The sequence below is a fragment of the Argiope bruennichi genome, chromosome 7 (genome assembly GCF_947563725.1).
Source record: "Argiope bruennichi chromosome 7, qqArgBrue1.1, whole genome shotgun sequence".
Taxonomy (NCBI): Eukaryota; Metazoa; Arthropoda; class Arachnida; order Araneae; family Araneidae; genus Argiope; species Argiope bruennichi.
This window is the reverse complement of record NC_079157.1, coordinates 108,673,707-108,686,338: the sequence shown is the minus strand read 5'-3', so window position 1 is coordinate 108,686,338 and position 12,632 is coordinate 108,673,707. Positions and strand designations below refer to the sequence as shown.

Below are 12,632 nucleotides of genomic sequence, written 5' to 3'. Positions count from 1 at the left end.
TTGGTTTGAATAAATGTTTCATTAAACGCAAATATTTAGAGAATACAATTATATTAATAAAAATTAGATCATGTTGAAATTCACTCGTATCTTCCATAAAACTAATGACAGCCGCAAGCTTTGAGCCAAATAAGGAATAATTACACTATTATGAGTGCAAAACATTGTCAAAAAGATGCCAAGGCTTAAACCAATCAGAGCATGTCGGTATCCTTTGCCATAGAGTTAGTCTGTATAATTTGCTAATTCCTGAAATAAATGCGAAACCTTCATGAGTCAGTAAATTTACTGACAATTCAGTTCGTTACACTTCTTTTCAAATACACTAAGCCTTTTTTAAATAATTTTTTTCAGTCGTAGTTATCATAAGATTATTTCACATTATTAAGCTAGGTTCATTCTATTATCGAAGAAAGTATAATTTTATGCTGTACTTGCTACTTTTTAAAATTTTAATAAGCAAAATTAGCATTTGTTAAACATTTTTCAGAGAATGATAGATTTATAATATCCGATACGATTCAGCTTATTTATTAAGAGAATGAGACTTCTAGCTTGTATCCTGTTGTGTTCTTGTTTGTTTTTTCTTATGGCACTTGCCCCGGACAAGCCCGCTGTTACGAAGACAGCGATTTAAGCCGGAGGGGGGGGGAGCATCTCCTGTTTTTATAGTAGCGCCAACTAGGGCCAAGAGTACGACTTTGCTACTCATGCATCACTCATTCGCTTGCACAATCCCTTTTTACAGGAGGGCACATTCACATCTTTCACAGATAGAACAACGGAAGAACAACCATGCCCAAACCGGGAAGCCCAAATCACGGGGAAGACGCGCTACCCCTATGCCAGGACGCCGGCAGCTTGTATCCTTGAATTCTTTAATCGCAGGATTCACTGTTTATTTTATTTGAAGATTAATACATTTTCACTTTTGATAAAATCAACATCCCAAACCACATTCAACTAAAAGAAATTTTCATCGGAATAACATCGCATAACACTTTTCACAATGTTTATTTGGAAATAGATTTTATACACGAGAATCTTTATCAGAAAACGAAGATAATACGCCGGTGTTCCATTTTCAAAAATAAGCTTGATCTGAAACCTGTCTAGTATACTGCGAAATCTTAGGAAGCGAAATGGTAGCTGTGATGCAATCCATATCATCTAATCTCTATTCAATATTTCAAGATTCGACCTAGATTATATTAATTAATTTCAAACCAGCTATTAATTAATTTGAATAAAAACTGGACATTGATACAGTTAAACTAAAGTGAACTGAAAATCTTTCCAAAACCAAGGTAACAGGCATTAAGTAACAAACACTTCAATCGGTGTCGGCTGAATCGTTGAAATTATGGTATATGATTTTGCAACAAAATTTATAGATTTTCATCACAGTTTGACACATTTCCTCATAATATATTTCCTTCAATCTAGTTGGTTATTAGAGCTCATGTGAACTCTATAACTACAAAACGGAAAAAGCTACATAGGCAAAATTTATTACACAGCAATTTATTACACAACATTGGTTACGTAACAGCTATTAAGAAATTAAATGTGTATTTTTTTAAATCTTAAAATGATATAAAAATAATTTTTGCAGAATGATTTGTCCAGAAGTTATGGTGGAAAATCTTGCCATCCATTATCTTCCATTCATTCTTTTCAATTTTATTACTTTAAAAGATCGTAGAAACTTTTTAATTACACATTAAATCTTTCTAAGTGCTGTGAAAACATGTGTATTGAATTTCGTTTGAATCCGATAAGTAGTGTAAAATCATATCACTGAACGATAGTTAGTACTTCGTAAAATCTGCAAATTTAAAAGGGTATTTTTTTTAACAAAATACAATATCAACACATTGAAATAAAGAACTTGCTTATTAGTAAGCTGGTTAAATTTTATCACTCGTGACCTTATATGAAAAACACTCCTTAATATGAAATTTATGCTATTCTATAAGTTTCTAAAAATGCATGTCAAAATCTGAAAAATAAGCGGAACACAATGTGTACAAAATGATTAACAACGAATATAATGCCAAATAATATGAAATTAACTACATTATTTATCAATGAAATTGCACATCTAAAGCTAATTTTGAAAAGAAGAGGCAAGATAAATGAGTGTCCAGTTTCTCTCCAGTCATTAAAAAATTCCCACCAACCATCCAAAATTTACCTTAAGTCGGTTGTTTTGGATGATTACAAAAGGATTTTAAGGTTGCAATAAAAAAAACTGTCAGCATTATATTTGCCGAAAATTCGGCCTCATAAAATTCGACTTTGGAAACAGATATACATTACTGTGCGAATTAATTGGGACAAACACAAAAATTTCCACAAATGTTGTTTAATTAGTATAGGTTAACTTACATGCACGGTATAGCAATCTAAAACAGAATATATCTTCCTCTAGCTTGAATGAGATCCTGCACACGGTTTGGCATGGATTCCACTAAATTAGAACATAAATTTTTGATCTCGTCATCACGAAACCAAATTTTTATTGCATTCTGAATCATTGTTTTCTTTGTTGGACAGTCCATTTTACTCATACGTCTCTTTACAAAGCTCCACAAATTTTTGATGGGATTTACATCAGGAGAATTACCAAGCCAATCAAAAAATCGTTATTTTCGGTTTTTGAAAAAAAAAATCGTTGTTAGCTTAGAAGTATGGCGTGGAGCAAGATCTTGTTGAAAGATACCAACACCATCAGCGAACGTTTGCATCATAGGCACAATTTTACGTTCTATTATAGAAATGTATTGCTTAGAGTTCATCATCCCTTCAATGGTACTAAGCTTCCAGGTCCTCCAGAAGTAAAATAACCCCAAAACATCTGTTGCTGAGGGTGCTTAACTGTTTGAATAAGATGTTGTTCCCTGATGGGTTCTCCACCATTTCGCCTGATAAATCTTGGTCGAAACCCTCGCACAAGAAAATGCGTTTCGTCGCTGAATACAGCTTTCTTCCAATCTTGTGCAATCCAGGATTGATATTTCCTGGCCCAATCCAAACGTTTTTTTCTTCATTGCAGGTGTTAATAACTGTTTTTCGATTGGTTTTCTTTCAAATCTTCCAATTTCAATAAGCCTTCGTCGAACTGTCGATGAATCCACGCTCACACCAGTAGGTGGTGTGGTCTTGCATTTGCGTCCACATTTACTCTTTCGTTTTGGAGACACTGTCCCAAAATTCTTTTGATGATTAATAATCCTAGTAACACTGGAGTTTTCCAACCCAATTGCTGCAATAATATCCCTCACAGTCATAGAAGTATGCTGAATAAGGGTAACAATTCTAGTCCTTTTCCTGGGAGTGATATCCATTTTTAAATACACGTCAGAAGGAGACAATTCACACAAGCGATCACTTCTTACAGCAACTGAAGGGAAACATTTTCGACATGCCATGATCACGTGGCCATATCGATTTAGACTAGTGAAGGGCAGTCGCGCGTTGTAAGAAAATGCAGTTGAAACAGGTTTGAGACAGAAAATCCCCGAGAAAGGAACAATTTTCTTAAAAAATAAGTTTGTCCCAATTAATTCGCACAGTTTTGCAATCCTTTAGATTAAAAAAAAAAAAAAAAACATTTGCAAAAGGCAATAAAATCTTAGAAAACAGAACACTTTTCAATTAGACATTTTTCCCATTAGAAATGAGGGACTGAACAAAAAGAAACTATGTACATTTGTACTAAGCACAATGCTTAGGCACCTGGGAGGGAAAAGGCACTCATTCGATTAACTTTGCATATCTATACAATAGTAGTATAAGTTATATTACAACAATATATCGTATACTATTAAATTAATAATGTATACTATTAAAATATTTAATAATGATATATTTTATTCCCAGATTTATAAATCTTTTAGACACTAATATTCAAAATATGTAAAATGAAAAAAAAACCACCTGCTAAAATTAATTAACCTCATACTAGATTTAAAATCTTAGAACTGAATAAATTGTATATTGTCCAATAATGAAGGACTTTTGGACCCCCGAAATAAGTTGCACAATTCAATTAAATGCATTCTTTTTTTAATTTTTATAAATCATTCAATCATTTTTATCATGCAAACATTCGTAGTACATTTGGGAGTAAGGAAATGAATACAATAATTGCCCAATCCTCGATATTTTAGAAAAGCGAAAGTAATATTCAATAAGCAATATGAAATCATGAACAGAATGCAGAACACTAACAGAAATTTGTAACTCCGAAGATGTTGGATATAGTTCTTAAACCATTTTTCCAACATGTGCATATGACATGTCAATATGACATCAATAGTCTTTTTTATTTATTGTTGAGGGCGATTTACTTTAGAGCGTATAAATTGAAATTCGAGGTAAAAAAATTCCTGCATTGATTTTTAAAAAAATATCAATGATAGAAAACTGATCAGAGCGCAGCTCATCCTAAAAGAAGGGAGTATGCAGTCGATATTTTGAAATGATATTTTTTTATACCGTTTGTAAATTGTCCCAAAGTTGCTATGTCGCTCCTACACGTACTGTCATATAGGCACTACAAAGCAATCGTTATGCTTAAATTGAGAAAAACATAAATGCATCTCCTATTGTAATGTGGAGAAAAATGAATGAAAAATTTTAAGTAGACTTAGTAACAATTCAGTCAAGACTTCCAACTTTATCTCACTTTAAACATAACGAAATAAACCACTTTTCGCTTTGAAATTAACTTTTTTACCAAAAATCTGATTTGATTTATGGAATAAAGGTCCAATTTCTGAAATTTATTAAAATCCGAAAAAAATTAATGGCCCATCCTCGTCAATTTTGGCTAGTTTCTATCACATGTGCTTCATATTTCCTTTTGAAATAAAGATTCGTTATTGATTTTGTTGAACTTCTCACAGAACACCCATTTGATCTATAACACCCAACAAAGAATTACTAAAAAATAGGGAAAGATAGAACAATCGTAAAAAGTAAATATATAATAAGAGAGTTTCATAATGATGTCCATAGCTCTTGTTGACTAAACATTCACCAGTTCTTTAATCATTTCTGAAAAATCAGGAGCACAAAGGCTCAAAAGGTTGGAATTTGAATACGGTTTTCAGACCATTTCCATTTCAAGCTCGCTATTCAAATTGATCATCCTAAAGCTCGTACTTTGATAATAAGTGAAATTGTCAACTATTGTGCACTATTTTTCTATGATTTTCCTGCCTTTAATGCACACTTCACTAGCCAAGAAATTGTATTGTATTATTTTATGCACTTGTAGCTTGATCAATGCTTTTGTGATGTTTTTAAAGGAAAACTTAGAAGTACCCATTTCTTTTAAAAATAATTTATTAAGACGTGCACAAAATTCATTTAAAAATAAAAAGTTTTAAAAACTTTAATCTGATAAAAATTTAAATCAACTGAAATTTTTGATTTAGTTGTCCATTTCTTTTAGTTTGATTTCTTCGTATAAAATTCGACTCGTTTCGGATCCAGCCATTTTTTCCAATTCAGTCCTGCAAGAAAAACAAAATTATATTATTCAAAAGACTAAATATAGAAAATAGAGAACATCATGAAGTGAATATGCAAGTTTTCTTTTCTTTCCTCTCCTTTTCGAGATATATAAAATGTTTTTGCTTCCAAAACTAAACAATTTGGGCTAATAATTTATTTATAATAATTGTAAATTTGAGGGGGGTTTCCTAAACATATATTATTGTAATGACAACAATTATTATAAATTATATTTATTACAAATTATTATAAATTATATATATTAATTTCAATGAATTCAGTGGCAACAGCATTTCGTTAGGAAAGATCCATAAGAATTAATACCTCTTTTTTTATTGCCTTTTATTTATAAATAATGAAATTTGAATCTTTCCAAGAGACTTTTTATAGCATTTTACATCAGTAACATTTCTTTACAATACATAAAAATAACGTTAAATATTTAATTCATGATTCAATTCAATTATCAAAAATTTTGTAGGCAAAAATTAAGGCATGTATTGTACTTTTAATGTATGCATATTTAGATTACGTATTCAATATACTATATTCAGTTTTTAATATATATATACTGCAATATATGTACAAGATTTTAATAATATTTATTTTGATAACTATTACATTACGAGTATTTAATTTTTATGACTGTCAATTATTATCATCCGTCAAATTTTTCTGTAACCTTCTAAGAGGAAATCCATTATTACTCTAAAAAAATTCAATGCTATTCATGTTTCTATCAAAAAGCACGATCTTTTAAGAACGTCATAAAAAATATTCCTAGTGCAGTTAAAAATAGAATAGCATGTCTGATGTAAGTGGCATTTCAGAATTCTTGTGTCTTTACACTCGTAATATTTGAATTGTTCGTGTTTATGTTAATATGTGTTGGGTGCCTTTTTTATCAAACCAAGCATGATCGGTATGCAAATGTATAACTTTAAAACCCATATTAAGAACTAATAAGCGAAATGATCTATTGAATACATTATAATACACTCGTAATTGCGCTGTTAACGTTTGCAACTATTATTTTTAGCAAATTATTTTGTTTTCATTTGTCAACCAACGAAAATGCTCTCTCGATTTTCTTGTATCTTTCGGCTAATTTTGATCCTTCATTTAATCAGATCAATAATTCTGATAATAATATAAAATACCAACTTTTTTCTAGCTTATATTGTTTTTTCTAGCTATATTCACTTCCGCAATGACAGATAAAAAAATAGACTCTCAATAAATCTAAAAAAGAACTTTCAGTGAAATTTCGCATATGTGGGTCCTATCTATGGACAATTAAAATAGTTTCTCCCAGTCTTTGAACAACTACGATCTTTTCGTATATGAAAAAGAAAAATTAATAGAATTGCTTTAAATACATAAAACTTAAAAATGATTCAGTTTAGAATTATTAGCCTCAACCGAAAACTCAATGAAGACTTACAGTGTTTTTTGAGAAGCAACACGTTCCACTTTAGCCTTTTCAAATCCATTGAAGTTTGAGGCACAAGCAATTGTGTAGGCTCCCATTTCTTCAAATACAATCCAGTCTCCCACCTTCAGGTCGGGCATCATGCATTTTTCCAAGATCACATCCAATGGATCACACGACTGTCCCCAAACACTACTCCGTTTGGGTTTAGAACTCGACGATATCTAAAACAAGAGTCGTGCACTTTTTAAGCAAGTTTCAAATTTAGTTTTGCGGGACAAGAATCTGTTTATTAAAAAATCATATATAGAGAGAATTATATATACTGTTCCTGAAAACAATGCTATTACAATTTCAATAATATGAAATTACTTTTCACTTTTTTTTAGTTTCTTAATCTAGGCTATATCCGCCATCATAGAATTCGAAAATCATTTGCATTTTTTATGCAGGCAATCGAATTTTTAATTTACAAAATCTGAAATCCGTTTCAAGCATTGGTAAACAGCACTCTCTTGTACATCCATCAAGCATATTGGGCAATGCTTTTCTAAATAGATCTGCATCCATTTTGGATCCATCTATATATAAAACTTTACATCGTGTAGAACTGATTATGCTTTCTGATAACTTAACAAAATATAATTTACTTGTATGAACCAAAATTCATTTTTTTCAATAAATTCATTTGCGGTAAGAAAATTCTTACTCGTTTTTCGATAATGTACAAGCTTCTGTATCATTTTTATACAGAAATAAAAGTAAAATATTTGATTAAAAATTTTACTATATTATAAACTTAGTCCAATTTAACTTACCTCTTTCATAACTGGTTTGATATCATGAAATATTCTGTGAATGAAGAGGCCATACACTCCTTCGTTTATGATGTACATGGTATCCTCTTCTACAGAAAGGAAAGGCAATTTAAAGCTTTAAACACCCTTATAATACAGGAAGGAAAAAATGCAGTAAATTGTTATTAACAATAGACAATAACATTATTTTAAACAAAGTTCTTCAGAAGAACAAAATGCTAAAAATTAATAGAAAACTAATTTATGTCAATAATGTAATTTGCTACCCATAAAAATTTATTTTTCATTGTTACAGTATTTGAGAACGTTCCGACAAAGTTTACATTACTCTATAGTAAAGATGTTCATCCTTCCCTTCTACCTGCACTTGAAAATTGTGGATCTTTAGCAAAGCAGTGAATACAGGAATTCTGTTTTCTAAGTCCCACACATGAGCCTTTTGTAATTTGTAATGTATTGAAGAAATCTATGCATGGATTTTGAACCCCTTTTTCAAAACTATAAAAACTAAAATTTAACTAAGTATTTTAAATTAACTATTAAATTAACTAAATTTAATGAACTATTAAATTAACTAAATTTAATTAACTATTAAACTCACATGCTATTAAAACTAAAATTTAACATAGAACCGATTCTGGCAACTCCAGCAAAAAGTTATCAGAATTACTTTTTTACTAAAATGGTCACATGCCGAATTTCATTTTTCTACGTAGCCGCACTTTTTAGTTATCGCGTGTATATGCATTATGAATATGCAAATAGACAGACTCTTGAAGGATCTGTCATAAAATCTGATACGTATGTACTCTTCAGATATAAAAAATTTACAAGTTTTTACCAATTTAGCTGTCTGCTTTCAGAAAATACTTTTGCAATGTTCGCATAACTATCTTCAAATGAATTTCTTTAAAAATTCTGATACAAATCTACAGATTTTATTTTAAGACCACATAATAAACTTAATCTATCAAACTCAAAACTTTTTTTAAATGCCATATTCTCAGACATACGGACAGACATGATTCCAAAAATATGGTTTTTTGACTTTGGGTGATTTGAAACACGGGTGCGTGCATTTTTGACCATTGCAATACGTTTTTTCTGTAGTCTTCGTAATCCTTCCCACGACAAAGTGAAAACTATCTTAGTTCAAAAACATTTTTTCAGTTTATTTTCAGAGTCTCGCTCATATAAGTTACTTGCTTTATAATATTTAAAAAAACCGAAACATATGTATTATTATCATAACAATCTCCAACAATAGTAATAAAATACGAATCTTCGGCTAGAATCTAGCGTTTTTATAGAATCAAACGAAAGATCCTTGACGATTAAACGCTAGAATGTGGTTAAGACACAAGTATCGAAAATTCAAATATTATTTTCGTTACTTTTTTTTTCAGATCGATTGAAATGAAAATTGAAGAAAATTAAGATTACAAGAATCCAATTGAGGCACGAGATCCCATACTAAATTTCATTTATTTACGTCATTAAGTAACATTAAGTTTCATTTATTTACATTTTTGAGCAATTACTTTTTACATGCTTGCAATAATGCAGACAGATAGAGGTCAACCCCTTGAAGAATTCAGTTTCAAATTTTATTGGTATCTACACTTTAAATGTTAAAACTGCGTACCGAATTTTATCCATTTGACTCTTTTCGTTTTATAGTTATATCACTTGTACTTGGACAGCCGGACAAAGCAGACTTCTTCTGAATAGATTTCGTTTAAAAGGTGCTGGAAATCTACAAATTTGCTGTAGAGACCTCATACCAAATTTCAACTGTCTAGCTCAAACCAATAATATTTACACATTCTTAGAATTTAATTTATTAACTCATTTGATATTGCACCATTTAAATTGTCTACCGTTAGTCATTTTTTAAACAAAAGATGGTAACGCTACAATTTCTCAAAAGCACAAGGTTTCTATTCCCTTTAGGTTGAATGTCAAACAGAATGTCTGGAGTGTTAACTATGTTCTTGTTTCAGCAATTTATACTAAAATATTTACAGAAGCATCGGAGGAATAAAAACTACTTTTTTTTGTCATTCTTTCCTTCTTTTTGATTCAAAACCTTAACGAATAATTGCTGGTCTATTAGAGAAGTAAAATTTAGTGGGCCTTTTTTTATTATTTACTAGCCGCCTTTGGCGACCAGCCGGTTCACCAATCTTAATGCTACGATAAAATTTTAATAATTAATATTTTATGTAATTCCTACTTGAATAGCTTCTTCATTAAAATATTTCAAATTTCAATTCACTCAGAATATTATAAAGGCCTTCAGTCATAACGTAATCTGTATCTCTCCAATTTTCTGTTAGCTCCCGTAGAATTTATGCTTTAAATTAAGGTGTAAATGATTAATCTGCAATTAATATAATAATATTTTTTACTGAAACAAAGCATTTTTTTTGTAATATGATTACTGAAAACAGAGTCACTGAGCATTTAAACCTTATGGGCACTAAGGAATATCTTTCTTAATTTATGTAATATCTCAAGAATTTGTCAACAAAATTTTTTCAGGTTCATCTTGAGCAGGTATATTAATTAACAATGTTTAATTTTAAATGCATCAAACACTAAGAAAATAAACAGAATCGTTTAAAATAATCTATCGAAAGCAGGTTAAAAAAATTACTTAAAAAACGATGAACTTAAATTAACATAAATACAATTTAATTACAAAATCATACAACTAAACTAAAAATAATTTAAATCGAGTCCGCTTCCGTTGAAATGTAAACAATCAGAATACAATGCGCATACGTGAATTTTCAACGCCAGTTACGGTAACGCAAATGCGTGAATTTTTCTACGCCAGTTGGGGTAACGCTATTTAGATTAGAAATTTTTAATTTCCTTTAATCTGTTTTATTTTAATTTAAAAGTACTTCAGAATGAATCTGAAAGATCGATTCATTAACAATGTTTAATTTTAAATGCATAAAACATTAAGAAAATAAACAGAATCGTTTGAAATAATCCGCCGAAAAATGTTAACCCTAGCCTCATTACTGTTGGGAGGAAAAAAAACTGAAGTCTTACTCATTTGGCGGTGGGGAAAATGGAAGGATTTTTTTGGCGGGAAAGTTAGTTTTTAATTAATAATTAAAATTCTAATTAAAATTTCAAAAAAAGAGACCCCAGGTGCACATTCCCGACCTCCAAGGTATACACGTACCAAATTTGGTAGCTGTAGGTCAAATGATCTTTTCTGTAGAGCGCCAACACACACACACACACACACATTGAGCTTTATATATAAGTATAGATTATACGAGAAAGGAAATAGGAGATAATAATTGTTCGGAAAACACCTAATTTATCTTATTTTTTAAGCATTTTTTATCAATATTGTATCATTTTAACCCAACAACTCTGTGTTAAATCGGCTTCAATTAATCATTTTTCTTCATTCATTATAGTTTAATAACTTAAAAATTAAAAGATTAAAATTTGCTACGATTCATATCCAATCCAATTACGACAAGGAGTTGCAGAATTTGTCCGATCAAGTAGGTCCTAACAATGGTTAAATTGATCCTCAGAAAAGGGAAATGCCGAAACATTTTACTTATTGTTTGCGGGACATTTTCCAGGCATTAAATACTTACCGTTATCGATGAATCGTTTCTTTTTCCCAATTATCTTGCTACAAAGTGTAAAAGCAGTCAGAGCAAAATATCTTCCTGGTTCGGCTATGATTTTAAATGACCCGTTGGAAGGAAAATGTTCATCGATTACTTGGTTAATAACTGCAGCTATCTGCCAAGAAAAAGCAAAATGGAAATACATAAGTGTAAAAATAATTTGAAATGAGAAAACACTATATATTATATTGGATTCAAAGATGATAAAAAATTAAAATATCAAAAAAATGAATGAAGGAAAATAGATTTAAAAAATATTAGATAAAGAGAAAACGACAGTTAATTAAAATTAATCATCCGTATAGCTCAAAGCTACACGGATGAAATTAGGTATATGGTGTTTCCGCCAATTTGTAGTCTTCTTTCTTCAAATTCTCAGCAAATTCCTTTCGGTGGATATCTGTGCGACCGGCTGTTCGAATACAAGTTAACACGAAAACTACAAAACGAAGATAACTACATAGATAAAATTGTTATGCAGTTTTTACATGCATATTGTAGACACCTGTCAAATTTTGTACCAAATCCAACATGGGTTCGACACTCTGTTGGTCTCTACTTTCAGGAAGTAAACACAATATTTCAAAAAGGCAATAATTTAACTATTCAGATTTGTTATGGTACTTTGAAATTACAAGTGTAATTTTATGTCAAATTTTGCTTCAATCGGTTAGGAAGAACGCGTCCAAAATTCAAATTCGATTTTTGGATATTTTAACTGCATGCCAGAGATTAATGGCTAAACCTTCATCAAGAATCACACAATAAGTAAAAATGCTAAATTTCAGCCAAAGATTAATATTTCGTATCTATTGTCCACCAAAGCTATGTAAGGTGCTCGCTGGGATAACACCTTTTCTAGATATGATGCGAGAAAGATATGGGGAGATTGCTCCAGCTGGTTTAATTTATGACTGTCTAAGGACTTTACACACTTACTTCAGCAAAAGTTTCTTTTTTATCGGATGAAGAAGGTTTAAAACCAGAAAAGCCACCACCTATGTCGAGTATATACATGGTGATGCCTTTCTTTTCAGCTGTATCAAATACTTTTCGGCACATCTTTATGGCAATCGCATAGTCATAGGGGTCTTTGATCATGCAGCCTATATGAAAACTGGAAAAAATTTTCATATCAGAAAAAAAAAGAGAGAGAGAGAGAGAGAGAGAATTTTAAGTGAACAC

The 12,632-nt window shown here is 30.6% G+C and overlaps 1 protein-coding gene across 1 annotated transcript in view; it reads right to left on the bottom strand.

Moving 5' to 3' along the window:
- Window positions 1-5,337: 5,337 nt before the first annotated feature.
- The window catches only part of LOC129975523 (ornithine decarboxylase-like), a 32,180-nt gene continuing 24,885 nt past the window's right edge, over window positions 5,338-12,632 (bottom strand). Inside the window, exons 8-12 of the mRNA XM_056088585.1 lie at window positions 12,387-12,564; window positions 11,412-11,562; window positions 7,777-7,865; window positions 6,971-7,182; window positions 5,338-5,525 (exon numbers count right to left, since the gene is read on the bottom strand). Coding sequence (XP_055944560.1) covers window positions 5,444-5,525; window positions 6,971-7,182; window positions 7,777-7,865; window positions 11,412-11,562; window positions 12,387-12,564 — 712 coding nt within the window. The 3' untranslated portion in view covers window positions 5,338-5,443. The remainder of the gene's footprint in view (window positions 5,526-6,970; window positions 7,183-7,776; window positions 7,866-11,411; window positions 11,563-12,386; window positions 12,565-12,632) is intronic.